We start from the raw sequence: 15,151 nt of genomic DNA, 5'->3' as shown, positions 1-15,151 counted from the left end.
ATTGGAGTGTGATTCAAGGTGAGGATCCTGTATTGAAACACATAGTAGCAGCAGTGCAGGGAAAACCAGTAGATTATACCAAACTTGGATTTGAAGGGAATGTTTTCAAACGTGAATTCCCCAAACTTGTTCTTAGAGAAAATGTCCTTTACAGAAGAAGAAAGATTGATGGTAATGTAAATTTCCAGTTGGTTCTTCCACAAAGCTACAGGTCCAAGGCAATCACTGGTTGTCATGAAAGCATGGGACATCCGGGTCGTGAGCGCACTCTGGATTTGATGAGGGTTAGATTTTATTGGCCTGGTATGACTCGTGACGTCATACAGCATGTGTCACAATGTGGGCGGTGTATTGTACGTAAGTCCCCTACCAAACAAGACACTTACCTCACTTCTATATCTTCATCTTATCCATTGCAGTTGGTCTGCATTGATTACTTGTCTATTGAGGATTGCAAAGGTGGTGTGGGCAATGTTCTTGTCATTACCGATCATTTTACCCGATATGCTTTCGCTATACCAACTAAAAATCAGACCGCCAAGACTACAGCTGAAGCTTTGTACAATAATTTCATTGTGCATTATGGTTTTCCAGAGAGACTTCACAGCGACCAAGGTCGAAACTTTGAGTCAGACACAATACAAGAATTGTGTAAATTAGGTGGAATAGTGAAGTCGCGAACAACTCCGTATCACCCTATGGGGAATGGGCAGGTTGAAAGGTTCAACAGATCTTTATTGGGTATGTTAGGTACTCTTGACCCCGATGAAAAGAAAGACTGGAAAAAATATGTTCCGTCCTTGGTACACGCTTACAACTGCACAAAGAACAAAACTACTGGCTTCTCACCATTTTTTCTGATGTTTGGCCATCATCCAAGATTAGCTATAGACCTCCTATTTCAGAACCCTAAAGATCCCGTCCTATCGTCCTCCTATCCGGAATATGTGTGTCAACTTAAAGAGAAGTTGACGTATGCTTATGAACTGGCTTCTCAGCAAATCAACAAATCTCAAACCAGACAGAAAGAAACTTACGATCAGAAGGTGAATTATGTTGGCATTACAGTTGGTGACCGTGTATTGGTGAGGAATGTAGGTCTGAAAGGAAAAAACAAATTAGCTGACAAGTGGAAACCAGAGGTATTCTTGGTAATAAATCAACCCAATACTGACATACCAGTCTTTGTGGTTAAGCCGGAGACTGGCAAAGGCTCAGAAAAAACTTTACATCGGAACATGCTCCTTCCTTTAACATCCTTACCCATTTTCCCCGTCAATAGACCAATACCATCAAAAAGAAAACAGAAAAAAATCTCAAGTAATCCTTCACCTGTCCCGTCTTCTTCTTCTTCATCAGACTCAGACAGTGACAACTCTACTTATCGGGGCCCTTTGACTAGATCCCGTAAAAACCCAATACCATAACCCAGAAAATCTCTAAGAAACGGAAAAAATTAAAACGAACTGAGTCAGTAATTTTAAAGCTGTAGGACCAGCTTTCATGTAAGGGGGGAGGATGTAATAGTAGTATTTATTTTCTTAAATTTTTATTTATTTTGTCATATTTTCAGTCTGTTCCGTTTGTATGTTTCCATTCCTTATTTTCTGTATTCCCTGATTTCTTTCTTATTCCTTGTTTTCTGTCTTTATACGTTCTTGCTTTTCATTGGTTTAAAGTCTCTAACCGGTAATTTCCTTTGTCCGATTCCTCACTTTCTCTTAGATCTCGTAGGCTGAAGTTGTCTTTTATTTTACAGGTAAAATTATTTTCTTTTTATCTTTAATTTATATTAGCCATATATTATTTGATTAACTCTCATTATTTAGTTATTATCAATATATTGTTTAATTTAAATATTTATTTAGCAAACTATGTAATTTATGTAAAAATAAAGACTTTCTCTTAGATCTCGTAGGCTGAAGTTGTCTTTTATTTTACAGTAATAAAAACTGTTACAGTTACAACATTGATATGTATATATCTGTTTGAAATGAAACTCAATAAACGAATTTTATAATTTCATTTACGTTTGCTTGTCAGCAATTGCATAAATTTCATATAAAGAGATCTCACTTGGCTAAATAACGTTCAGTTTTTAGAAACATGCTATTTCTTATTTTTCATGTTCCGTCGTCAGCAATTTGGACTTTGTGATTTTACTATCATTTTTGGTGTGGTTATCTTGCTTAGTTTCCCTAAGCATAAGACCACAACGTTGTGTAACATTATTTTCAAACCTAAAATAACACATTAAAAGGTTATCCGGTGCTAGGGCAGCCGGTCACTCCGTAGAGGTGACATAGTAACCGAGTGACTTAAAAGTCATAAAACACCAGGGCCCCGTAACTCGAAAGCAACGCGCATTGCGACCGAGCGCAAGCGTCTCAATTCCATAACTCGCCCATACTCGCCCCATATAATACATTGTAGCCTCTATGTAATATCGCTATTCCCAATACGCTTTCGAGTTACGGGGCCGGTACACCACAACGGTCTCCTGTTTTATTTGCAAGATTTTGTATTTACATATCCAACCTCCACTGAATCTAAATCTTATTCATGAACATAGTCGCGTTGGTTGTTTACGATCGCAATAGATCAAAATAGTCGATGATTAAATTACAGTGACCGAAACAGGTAACAAATAAAAATTAATCAGTGAAAATCATATATATAATTTAATTATTTAAGATAATAATCAACTACGAAACATTCCCCTGTTTACACATCCAGGTATGTAAATACATTAAATCTTTAAACAAGAAATATTTCGTGTAGCCTTGATACCTTTAATGTCCCGTCGCCCGGTGATTTTTGACATTCGTTTTCTGACCGCAAGACTATAAAATGTCTATGCTCCAGTGCTGTTGTAAACGGCCGAGGCACTACTGACATTTGGAAATAGCATCATTTCCTACAAACGCTGCAAAACAACTTGTTTTTGACGTCTCGGTCCGGCACCCCTTCTCATAGTTAAACCACTCGACCATAAATGGCTTTTTTAAAACTTTTTTTAGCAAAAACGGACTCTTAAGTGTTAAGTGAGTGAAGGTGATTTATTGATTTATTATATGTATTTTAAAAGGACTGATGACCGGTTTCTAATCCCAAACAACTTGGATACGCCGGTCCTGTGTGGTATAAAAGGATGGCCATCCTACAGTGGACCAGTGGACTGTGTGTTCGCGTGTTGGTTAAAAAGGCAAAAACTATACATCGACATGGACAAGTACAGAGTGTTAGCCTTACTTCTGGTGACTTTGTTAGTCGTGCAGATGTTTGCTGATTCTGAAGGTATTTCTCTTTCCTGTCTCCTTTTCATTCGTATAATATCAAGCAGAATAATTTATTCTTCATATTTTCATTTTCATCAAAAGATTCTGTCTTACATGTATTTCACTCTCTGGGTTTGGAAAAAACGGATTTTAGACATAGTTTCAACTAAATAACGTAAAACAGGTCACCACCATAATGTGTGATCTTTATACTTCAGGCTTGAGACGTCGTCGGCGCCGTGGCTTTATTTCAGGTGCAGACCTCGCGGACGAGGAAAGAAATCAGGGAGTGGAAAAGTTTGACGATGCCCTTGAAAATACCAGATTGGTAGGTTGTTTTAACTTACACTCTTATTTGACCACTTTGACAGTACAGATGACGTTTGGCCTTATAAATGATTCCAGTGTTGTGCTTAGAAAAGTTCATGGTTCCCAATTCATTGCATAAATAGAAGATGATGTTGCCCTGTTCACAGAGGTTTTTTCAGAGGTTGTTATGTATAGTTACCTGCTTAAGCCAGACTGAAGTTCACAATGGGTCTTTAAAAACGCTTTATGCAGGCCCGTAACCGGGGGGGGGAGTTCGGGGTTCGTAGCCAGGTTTAGTTTAAACGATTTTTGTGGGGAAAAGGTCCACTCTGTGTAATTTTGATCAAGGCAAACTTAGGTTCCAATGAAAAAATTCTAAATTTTCAGAAAAAGATCCCCCCTTTTTGCTGGGAAAAAGTCCACTCTGGGTAAACTTGCTGTAGGTAAACTGAGGTTCCATGAGAAAAGGTCTATATTTTCAGAAAAAAACATTTTGCAATTGCTGGCCACGGGCCTGTTTATGTCTCCTCCATCCCAGTTAACCACAAACCTTCATAGTCCACACAAAGAAGGCAACAGAGAAAAGCGGTTGTTCGAGATTTGGCCAAACAAGGCCGCTTTAATTATATTATCCCACTATCCTAATCATTTCAACAACGTTTTACAACAAATCGTTGCCTGTATTAAATTTTATGGCCTTAGGGATACAAGCGATCCTGCACACATTTCGTTTGTGAGGTTGCAGAGAGGCAGCAACATGTACCCTCTTTCGGAAGAATCGAGCATGCGCGGAATGCGCATGTGCGTAAATAAACTCTGGAGGTTGTTGTCGCCATAAAATGTCGTTTGACTGCGCCAAACATCGATTTCTGGAGGCAATCTGGTTCTTATTCTGAACGGAACGGGGGATCCTATGTTGAAGCAGCACAATTGTAAGAATATAAATTAGGGCATGTTTCCTGGTGGTAAGATTTGGAAGGCCTTGGGCGTGACCTCTCCGTAGGCACGCCCGACTGGACATACCTTTGTAAGACTGTACGGAGCGTTTTTTATTTATTTATTTATTTATTTATTTATTTTATATTATTTATATTATGTGTTTATTTATTTATTGACACAATGATCTGTCTGGAAATGTCAACCCTAGCGCATAGCAACAATGCTGTGACGCACTACCTTGTGCAAAATAAGGCACTGAAAACTGCCTACGCGTATGCAAAATTTCATAATCTTCTGGCCTATCTCGCAATGGCATTAGAATCCTTTTTAAATTCTTGGCTCCAAATAGTGATCCGGATCACTACCAAAAAAGAATTATTTCTTATTTAACCCATCTTTACCCTATCGTGAAATTTTCAACAAAATCCACCTACACGTGTAACTAATTTGAGTTGGGTGCGACAGATAAACAGACGAACTCAGCTGATTAACATAACTTCCTCGGCGGGTGTAATTAATTAAATTAATATCAATATATATTTTATAAAATCAGATAGAATCATCTTTCTGTTTTACAGGAGAAATTGGTCAAGCTGCTTGAAGATGGAATCGAAGAGGATGAAAACGACTCTGGATAAGTGAATTTCTATGGAGAACAGAATTTCATGAGAAACGACGTTGCTACAGTCGGTTAAGTCCCGGTTGTTATGCTACAACGTTTTAAACGTTTCAATTGTTTACTCGACGCTTTAAACCCCCTTACGTGTGCAGCTCACGGCGGTCATCTCAACACTACTATAATGTCACTGATAACCATCAGAGGATTTTCTTCAGACATTAAATACTGAATTTATATCTTAGCAAAAATATTATTTTGTCATCAAATCCCTACAGTTCACACGTTTACACATTTATAAATAAATAAAATCAAAAGATTTCTATGCTTTATTTTAGTTTTGTATTCCAAGCGTAAATCATGGGCAATTTTTTATCCCTTAACAAAAGGATTGCAAGTACCGAAATGGGGAATGACACTCCCATGAAATCAACTATAAAACGAGCCATTAAAAACAAATTAATAATAATAATAATAATAATAATAATAATAATAATAATAATACAGATGTGTATAAACTTCTTAATAAATTTCCAATTTCATTTTTTCGTTATTTCGTAGCAGAAAAGTGAGAAAAAATTGTGAAACCTACCAAAGTATCAATTCTTTATTTTTGAGGTGCGTCGTTCGAGTGGTTCTTGGCCAAGTGTAATTGTAAGGTTAACCTTAAGCGATTAAGAACACTTGTCTAAGTATGCATTGTACATGTATCTCCCGTAGAAATGTTTATGTACTTTGTATTTTATAGAAATAATAGTCAGTCAAAGACAGAATTATCATGCGTAGTTCGTATTTGTATCTTCATCGGCAAGGAGAGGGTACTATAGATTTCTGATCCCAAAACGCTGTATCCACCCCAACCCCCCCAAAAAAATAAATAAATAATTTTTTATCTATTAGTGCCCTGTCGCACTTATCTACTCTTGCTTGAAATCCTCCGGATATTTTTCTGTAGATTATGCCTAATATCAGGTACTTGTTCCAATTATTTGGAATATTTATTTTGGATAATCATGCATCGTCTCTCACTGATGTACATGTATCTGTACGTTATTGGTGCTACGATAATCTTAAAAACCCGTAGACTTGGTTCTGGAGTAGAGCTATTTACATGCAGTGACCATGAAGTCTTTATTACGAATTTGACCACTAATTAAACTTGGCGTCATGGTGATTATTGGAAGACCGCAAGAATTTAACCACAACTTAACCACCCCATCTCACTTTATTGTCTTAAATGCATAAGTGAATTTAAAAAGATAAATAAAAAGAATAAAAGAAAGAATAAAAGAATAAAAATATCAATGGTGTAAAAAAAGGATGTATAAAGAGCAGGGTTGATTTAGAAAAGTTGAATCGAGTCCCAAAACTTTTGTACTTTACTGTAGAAATCAATTAGAACATTTTCTCATTTAAATATTATTGTGATGGACGTAAGATTGACCTTGTGTACCTGCAAAGATTTCCTGGGAAAATAAATGGTCAAATTAAAAACCTCGTTGGCAGATTTGTATTTCTTTGTATTTTAATGTTAAAACATGTTTAAGTCTCTTTGTAATATTCAATTTGCTAAAAAAAGAAACATATTATCAAAGTAACATAAGCTTAATGTTACCGTTCAGGCCCGTAGCCAGCAATTTCAAAAGGGGGGTTCGTTTTCTGAAAAAGTGGACCTTTTCCCATGAAAACTTCATGTACCTAGATCAAATTTTACCCAGAGTGGACCTTTTCCCAGCAAAAGGGGCGGTTCTTTCGAACCCCCCGAACCCCCCCCCCCCCCCCCCCCTGGCTACGGGCCTGCCGTTGATCCTTTATCATGCTGTCTGATGCAAGTCTCAAAATATTCGTTCTTTCAAAACAATTTTTAAAACCTCTACGTCTAACCTCGTATTTCATTGATCATGCTAACGACGTACAAAAGTCACTGAAATGTTTTAACTGAAGAACAATATCTATCGCCTCAAGCAGGGGCGGACTGAGGCCGTCTTCTGGGTCTTCCAGAAGATGGTCAGGTTTTCAACTTTACATTGACGGGTATCAAATTTTTTTTCTGTCGGAATAGGGTCAAAAAAGGATGATGGATCAAGAAAGATAATTTGGAAGACTGTCAGAAAATATCTGTGGTTCCGCCCCTGTCAAGCACCATAAACGCTAGTAAATCCTCTTCATTTAATGTTAATATATGCGTTCAGTTTGGTCATGCATGACGAAAGAGGCTATGAAAATACATTTAAATTACTGAAGTCGCCAACCGTTCCGTCGACAAAGCAAGCGTGAATGACCAGGCAACTCTTCAACCATATAGTGTTTATAAGGAATTTGTCATTCTTTCGAGAATATTTATATTTTGACCGCGACCCGCCTTGTATTCGGAGCTATAGTACGTAGTAAAAGTCGCAGGAATGGAGAAGCACCGAGCGTTGGTTTTTATTCTGGTGACCTTGCTACTTGTGCAGTTGTTTACCATTTCGGAGGTGCATGGGTTTGCGAGTGAGTAAAACTCATTTTTGTTCTTCATCCAAATCATACTTTTAGTGTATCATTTTTTAAAGTTTTAATTATAAAAAAATACATTAAAATGTCAAAAGACCGTGATAAATAGTCTATATACTTTTCCAACACCCAAACGCAAACTTGTCATTATGCATGCATACACATTAAAATCTTTAATAACGAAACTTACTGGTAATATATATTTTTGTCAAAATCAGCAAGGCGCCGTAGATTAGTTGTTTCTCGCGAAAGGGCTGACAGAAATGCCGAAAGAAATGAAATGATAGACATTGAAAAGGTAGGCTCTTGCATATGTACGTAAGTTTCATCTTTTTATTATTATTATTATTATTAAGCATTCCGAGAGCTCAGACCTCCGCCAAGGCAGCAGAGCCTCCACCCAATGCCGTTTCACCCCTATTCTATAATGCTTAGTTTTTTATTTTTGATAATTGATTATTGATTGATTATTGATCCGGATCACCACCACAAAGTAATTACTTCTAAGTAAACCCATTTCTGACCTACCCTGAAAATTCCATCGAAATTCATCCATAACCTTTTGAGTTATGCTGTTGACAAACAGACAGACAAACAAACAGGGGTGAAAACATAACCTCCTTGGCGGAGGTAGTTATAAAAGTTTGTTTAGTCATTCAGAAACTAATTTTTTGTGCTGCAGTATCTAATACCTGACAGCCGTGATTTCCCAATGACAAAGAGAAAAATAGAGAGAGGTAATCGACGACTGTGTACCTTATTTTTTGCAAAATTGTGCATTATTTCAGGAATTGATTCGTCTATTGGCGGACGATCTCGAAGATGATGACGAAGATGACTTTTAGAGGATAGAATAACGCCGTGCCGTGTGAACAAAAGGCGGGCCCTCAATTCAAGCCAAACGTTTAATTGACAATTGAAATATTTGTAAAATTTCACAAGCAGGCCTCGTCTGAAAATGTTACAATGTTTTCTTTTTTGAATGCCCTTGGAATACGTGTTACTATTGAACAGCATATCACACCCAGTTTCTAAACTCTTAAGTTTTAACTTTTATCATTAACTTTGACTGTATGTGCTAGTGCCCTCCATTTGGGCATACAAATAAAAACTCTAAATAGACATTAAACATCATCTTATAGGTGAGTTATCGCTACAGGACAAGGTTGTATCGTGGTCATTTCCATGGTAACATTGCAATGTATGCGAGACACGCAAATCATTATAGGCTACGTCATGGCAACGGCCCTGAAAAGGCATTACCATTGTTTTCAATATTTCACCTTGAACTTTATTTAAGATGTGTATACAAAGACACTTTAAAGGTTTCTCCTTCATATTTTCACACATATGGGTGTTTTTCAAAATTCCAAATTTTCATGTTTGCAATGTCATTCACATTGGACCAACGATTTCATCCACCGCCAGTTTAAAGGTAACAAGCAGCTAAAGCGGGGTTTGAAAAATATATGAACGAAAATGGTATACATGGGGTGTAATAGTGGCAAACAGGATTAACTGCTACATGAGCCCTAAACTCTCTTAAGCCCCCTTTGCACTGGAAGGGGTCCTTTCTGCGTTCCGTAGTACTGCCCCGTTTGTGGGTAAATGATAATAATAATAATACTTTACGTGCCGACAACTGGCCGATCATTGAGCAGTCGTTCTGTAACCAAAGCGATGCTTATGCCTTCTTTCTACGACCACAGCCATGCCAGTTTAATGGTCGCACAAAGACGCAGAAAGGACGCTGTCCAGTGAAAAGGGGGCTTGATCATGCTACATCATTCATTTTCTTACTATGTAGACTTTGTAATTTTCAGTAAACATGAAAGACATACAATAGAGTTTGGTTTAGTTCCATACCTCTTTGTCGCTCTTATTCTCCTTCAAATTATGCTAAAAAAACTAGTTTTAGTTTGAATACAACAGTTTGTACCTGTAGAGAATACAAAGCTTCTTGTAGACATTTTATTTAAAAACACACAGCAATAAAATAAGTTTATTCCAGGCCTTCATTCGTGCAGCTTATTTTCTTGTTCCCATTCCAAAAGTAAATAAATAAATAAATATTATCTTGCGGACAATTAAACGCTTCCACGCCTCTCAGGATCACTTTTGATGACTAGTTGATATTTCCCGCCCTCTTAACTAGTGCTTGTAATCACTATTGGGATGAAGGCCATGAGAAGTTATATTCGCTCTCAAGAATAAAAGTACAGTTGCTGTTCATGGGGGTTTGTTTTATTATTGTAAATTACACAAGAGACTATAGTATAAAAGAGACAAGTACAACATTGGAACAGGTTAATTTTGTTTACAGAACGTGCACGTATATTTGAATTGCTTTTTAATGGCATTCCCCCTTAAGGTAATTTGACGCTAAGCGCTATTTGAGGCCGATTAGGGAACACTTGATATTTGTTGACAAATCTAATTCGTAATGCCCTTCTCTCTTTAAGTATCGTAGTCTGTTGCAAAGATTCCATTAGTAGTAGCGCGTGACGTCCTAATATCGTGATCACTCATTAAAATATTTCATGTGCACTTTCTTGAAAGGAAGGGTGACCTTTGTTTCATTTGATGTATGTGAAAAAAATAAAAACAAAACAAAACCAGCATGCAATAAATCTGAACAAATTGCACAATAAATGATTTACTAATGTTTTACAAATTTAAATGTGCATTTTGATACATTGTACCTGTCACCGTAGTTTTACTATACTTGGATGTAAAAAATAATTAAAGATAATGAGGTGTACACGCTGGAGACAAAACAAAAACTTCAGAAAAAATTGCTTAAAGGATGAAAAAAAGCTGTTTCAAATACATAGCATGCAACAAGGCTAATTTCGCAAATTCACAAAATTCGCTTTTTAAGGAATATAAAATTTTCTTGTCAGTTTTATGTCGTATATACCTCAGTAATTCACAGAAAATTTTTACAATTTCCGAGATAATTCATTTTGGGTAAAAGAAAGGCCTCATTCGAGCGCAATGTATGCCTTTGAGTACCTCTCCTTCGTTAGTATTAAATACCGAACTCCATAATTATCAAATGGTATGTGGTTTTTTCTATCCATTGCAAGTCCACGTAACCCAGCAAGGTCTAAAATGCAATTTAGTCACATGTCAGCCATAATTTATCGCAACATTGGTTTAAGACGTCATTGAAATTCACCAACCTCTCATAAGACAGCAGCGTGGGTATAAAGTGGGTTGATTGCGTTAGTAAACGTCGAGAACATGGACAAACGTCGAACTTTTGTTTTTCTTCTGGTGACCTTGCTTCTTATGCAGTTGCTCGCCAATTCGGAGGTGTGTGGCGCTTTGTGTAAGTATACCTCACTTTATTAGGTCCAATTACATATATGTATTATATTTTATTTTTCAAACTATTTTCCTCACTTAACTGGTACATGTTGTGTGTTGATTGTAACTGTTCTTGACCACAATTCCATGCATTTTATAATAAAAGAGCCACACAATTGAATGCTAAAAGAGCCGATAACAAAATGTGCTTCAAAAAATGCTTCAAAAAGAGACATGTAATATTGGACAATGTGAGAATTTCAATATAACGATATTACCACAACGCAATTATAATTCAATCTGTGTATGCATAGACAGTTCAAAGAACCACAGGCATTGAAAACTTCTAAAGCCATATTTCGTATTTCCTTTTGTCAAAAGCGATTAGAAGACGTCGTAGCGGAGTGGTGTCGCATAAAAGGAATGTTAGGAGTGCCGAACTCAACGAAATAATAGACAGCGACCAGGTATGCGACTTTTATATCCTTGTATTTCTATGCGACGCTTATACAGTTTATAAGATTATTCAGCTTATTATTACAATGTACAATTATCGCAATTATTTTTAAATCTTTGCTTGCCATCAGACCACGTGCACCTTCATAGATGGCTACCCTCCGTAATAATCTCTTGAGATTGTTAAAAGACACACGGAAAAGGAAAGAACAATCAAACAATCAATTTTAATTTCGGAATGGACTCACTGGAAAGTGTGGGAAAGTTGGCATTTACCCTAGAACACTCCGTTTTATGGCACCCCCCCCCCCCCCAAAAAAAAAAAAAAAAAAAAAAAAAAAGAAGAAGATTAAGAATGTGTAACATTTTCACGGAATGCGAGGCTAATAGCCTCTCTTGAGAGATTATTACAAAAACCAAAAAAAAGTGTGTGATACACTAAGCTCGAGGTCGGCTGCGTGCCATCGTCATCATCTTCAAACATCCATGAGCTTACAGTCACATAAAGATGCGATTATAATTAAATCTTTTTTTTCAAAAATTTAGCTATATTTTCATCTTAATCTTAGTTTACAATAGCGAGATGTATCAAAACCCTCCATCAGAGTTGTATACATCTCTTTGATCAGACAGTCAGCCCTAAATTTGTTTACCGCGCCAAACACAGACGCACATCCAGTGAGCAGGATTTTGTAGGTCCTTAAAAGGGCATGTGACTTGCATGTAGTGAAAATCCTATCTCACATTCTTAATGAACGCAATAAACTCAATAATATGCTGCTGGAGTTCACAACCGTCAAGAATGAAAATTTGGACATTAATACGCTGAACTTTTGATTTGATTCTCTTTCTAAGTATTCCTGTCAGTAAATAAAACATTGTGTGTACAAGTTTGCCTAACATTATACTTTTTCAGGAAGAGTTGATTAAGGCGCTACTGGAAGAGTTGCGCGAAGAAGGAGAATAGGATGAGATGACTTCAAATGAATACAACAAAGCGTCTGGTTTCTAACAAGGAAAAAATTAAAACAAGCAGTTTGAAGTGATTGTATAAACTCAGCCGCAAGACTCTCCTGATGCAATATCATCTTTGGCCAGTCAAGTGTCCTTGGAATAATAGCACAAATTTTTAAGACTGTGGACATATTATACCAAGATATTTTTTTCTCGCCATGATGTGGTGTATTTCAAATTGCATTTACGTTGCTGGTGGTACGTAAACCGAAGACGGCGCACCCTACTCTGGCACTCGTGTTACATACTTTTTATTATGTCAAATGTAACACTTTCACGCGTCATTTCGACACTGTACTGCGAAAATAAATGGCCAAATTTGAGAATCTTTGATTCATTATTGCGGGATTGTATAATTCTACATCTCACAATTCTTGTCCAACAAAAAACATTTTATAAAATAAAATAAAATAATAAAAAAAAACTTATAAGGGCAGTAAAAACCTCGCATCTAACTTCATCTTTCAATTGTTGATTAACAAAAGTCAGTAAAAAACTTCACTTGGAGACAAATAATCTTCATCATCTTCAAGCTTCATAAATACTTTATTTGTGTTTCCAAACTAGTAAACCCTCTCCATGTAATGCTAATTCGCCTTTTCTTTGGTCATCATGACGAACGAAATAGGCTATGAATATTTGAATGTACAAAACAAGACGTCACCAGCCATGTCCTTGGTAAAGGAAGCGTGAACAACTAGGCTCCGCGTCATTTATTGTGCATACAAGAAGCTAATGGTAACTCTTTAAAGAAGATGTATGGGGCCATTCAGAATGGATGATCCGAGTACTAACTGATCCGCCGACTAAATATGGCCGACCACACTTCAAAAGCGATGCCGCTGATTCCCAACGGTCTCCCCGCCTCCGCCCGCGTCATTAATCGGATTAAATATCGCCTCCAAGGTTAAATTGCTAGGCCCCTGCGGCGACGGCGAGTGTGGAGGCGGGAGACCCCACTTCAAAAGCAAAGAATTAATGAAGTGAAAAAGTTAGACGATTGAAAATACCAGATTGGTAGGTTGTTTTAACTCACACTCTAATTTGACCACCTTGGCGATAGAGACGATATCTGACCTTATAAATGATTCTATTGTTGTGCTCAGAAAAGTAGATGGTTCCTAACTCATTGCATAAATAGAAGATGCTGTTGCCCTGTTCAAAGCCTCTTCTTCCGAGGTGGTTGTGTTTAGTTACCTGCTAAACCCAGGCTGGCGTTCACAAAGGGTCTTAAAAACGCTTTTTTTTCAGGCCCGTTGGCAGGAGGGAGGGGGTTGGGGTTCGTAGTCAGGTTTAGGTAAAATGATTTGTACTGGAAAAAAAAGGTCCACTTTGTGTAATTTTGATCTAGGCAAACTTAGGTTCCACGAAAAAAGTCCACATTTGCAGAAAAGAACCGCCCTTTTTGATGGGAAAAGGTCCGCTCTGGGTAAATTTGATGTAGCAAACTAAGGTTCCATGAGAAAAACATTTGCTGGCTACGGGCCTGTTATGTCTCCTCCATCCCAGGTTACCACAAACCTTCATCCACACGAAGAAAGAAGGCAACGGAGAATATAGGTTGTTTGAGATTTGGCCAAAAAGGGCGTTTTTATTATATAACCCCAATATCGTAATCATTTTACCAATGTAACACATTTTCGCCAGTATTAAATGTTATGGCTTTAAGGAAACAAACAATCCTGCACAAATTTCGTTGTGTGGTTGCAAAGAGGCAGCAATTTTCATGTATACCCTTTTTTGAAGAATTGAGCATGCGCGGAATGTTCATGTGCGTAAAAAAAACTCTGGAGGTTGTTGTCGCCATAAAATGTCGTTTGACTGCGACAAACTTCGCTTTCTGGAGCTGGAGGCAATCGAGCCCTTATTCTGAGCGGAACGAGGGATCCTAAGTTGCATCAGCATAATTGTAAGAACATTAATAAGTGCCTGTTTCCTGGTGGTAAGATTTGGAAGGTCTTAGGTGTGACTTCTCCATTTATGAGACTATACGGACCGTTTTTTTTTTTTTTTTTTTTGAAACAGTGATCTGTCTGGAAATGTCAACCTAGCGAATAGCAACAATGCTGCGACGCACTACTTTGTGCAATTCAGAAAATTTAGAGAAGATTTTCTTCAGACGTTATATATACTGCCTTTATATCTTATTGAATGTTTTATTTTGTCATCTTATCCCTATAGTTCACACGTTTGCACATTTTAGAATAAATGAAATCAATAGATTTCTATGCTTTATTTTATTTTGGTATTTCAACATGAATCAAGGCATGTTTAGTCCTTAACAAAAGGACTGCAAGAACCGATATGGGGAATAACTTTCCCATGAAATCCACAATAAAACAAGCCAAGTTAATTACCTTGCTGATTCAAAAATGATAATGATAATAATAATACAGAGGTGTATAAACTTTTTTTCATTTTCTCGTTATTTCCTAGCAGAAAAATGAGAAAAAGCTGTGAAGTCTACCAATTTGCCGTCTAAAACTCTCAATTCTTTTAAGAATGATGTGAATTTTTCTTCAGTCAACAGCTACATGTAGTTGAGATGGCTACTAGAAGCATGTAAAAAATCATTACTTTCATGCGTTTACTAAATGTGCAGTTTTACGTACGTTAGTATATTTTAAATTGTGCATGGAGATTTAACCTGGTAAGGGATATAAGAAAGGCACATACGGATTTTTAAAAGCATGTTGGGTGTGAAAAAGAGCACTACTGATTACTAAGTTCATTG

General features: G+C 37.0%; 2 protein-coding genes and 2 long non-coding RNA genes across 4 annotated transcripts in view; 3 read left to right on the top strand and 1 right to left on the bottom strand.

Annotated features, from left to right (window-relative positions):
- LOC106173920 (zinc finger CCCH-type with G patch domain-containing protein) overlaps positions 1-15,151 on the bottom strand; it is a 118,188-nt gene that overhangs the window by 85,309 nt on the left and 17,728 nt on the right. The gene's annotated exons all lie outside the window — the stretch shown is intronic.
- Positions 2,994-5,462, top strand: LOC147763024 (uncharacterized). The gene is made up of 3 exons (XM_087009735.1): positions 2,994-3,297; positions 3,497-3,606; positions 5,105-5,462. Exons 1-3 carry the CDS (start codon positions 3,075-3,077, stop codon positions 5,162-5,164), a joined length of 393 nt encoding a protein of 130 aa, XP_086865861.1. The 5' UTR covers positions 2,994-3,074; the 3' UTR covers positions 5,165-5,462.
- On the top strand, positions 7,224-9,611 carry LOC147763023 (uncharacterized). The gene is made up of 3 exons (XR_015333623.1): positions 7,224-7,632; positions 7,854-7,933; positions 8,424-9,611. It is a non-coding gene; the product is annotated as an uncharacterized LOC147763023 (long non-coding RNA).
- Positions 10,809-12,743, top strand: LOC147763022 (uncharacterized). The gene is made up of 3 exons (XR_015333628.1): positions 10,809-10,969; positions 11,329-11,414; positions 12,320-12,743. It is a non-coding gene; the product is annotated as an uncharacterized LOC147763022 (long non-coding RNA).

The sequence above is a fragment of the Lingula anatina genome, chromosome 3 (assembly GCF_051362555.1).
Source record: "Lingula anatina isolate TDL-2025a chromosome 3, LinAna3.0, whole genome shotgun sequence".
In the NCBI taxonomy this organism is placed as follows: Eukaryota; Metazoa; Brachiopoda; class Lingulata; order Lingulida; family Lingulidae; genus Lingula; species Lingula anatina.
Note: the sequence above shows the minus strand (reverse complement) of the source record. Positions and strands in the feature narration are given on the sequence as shown.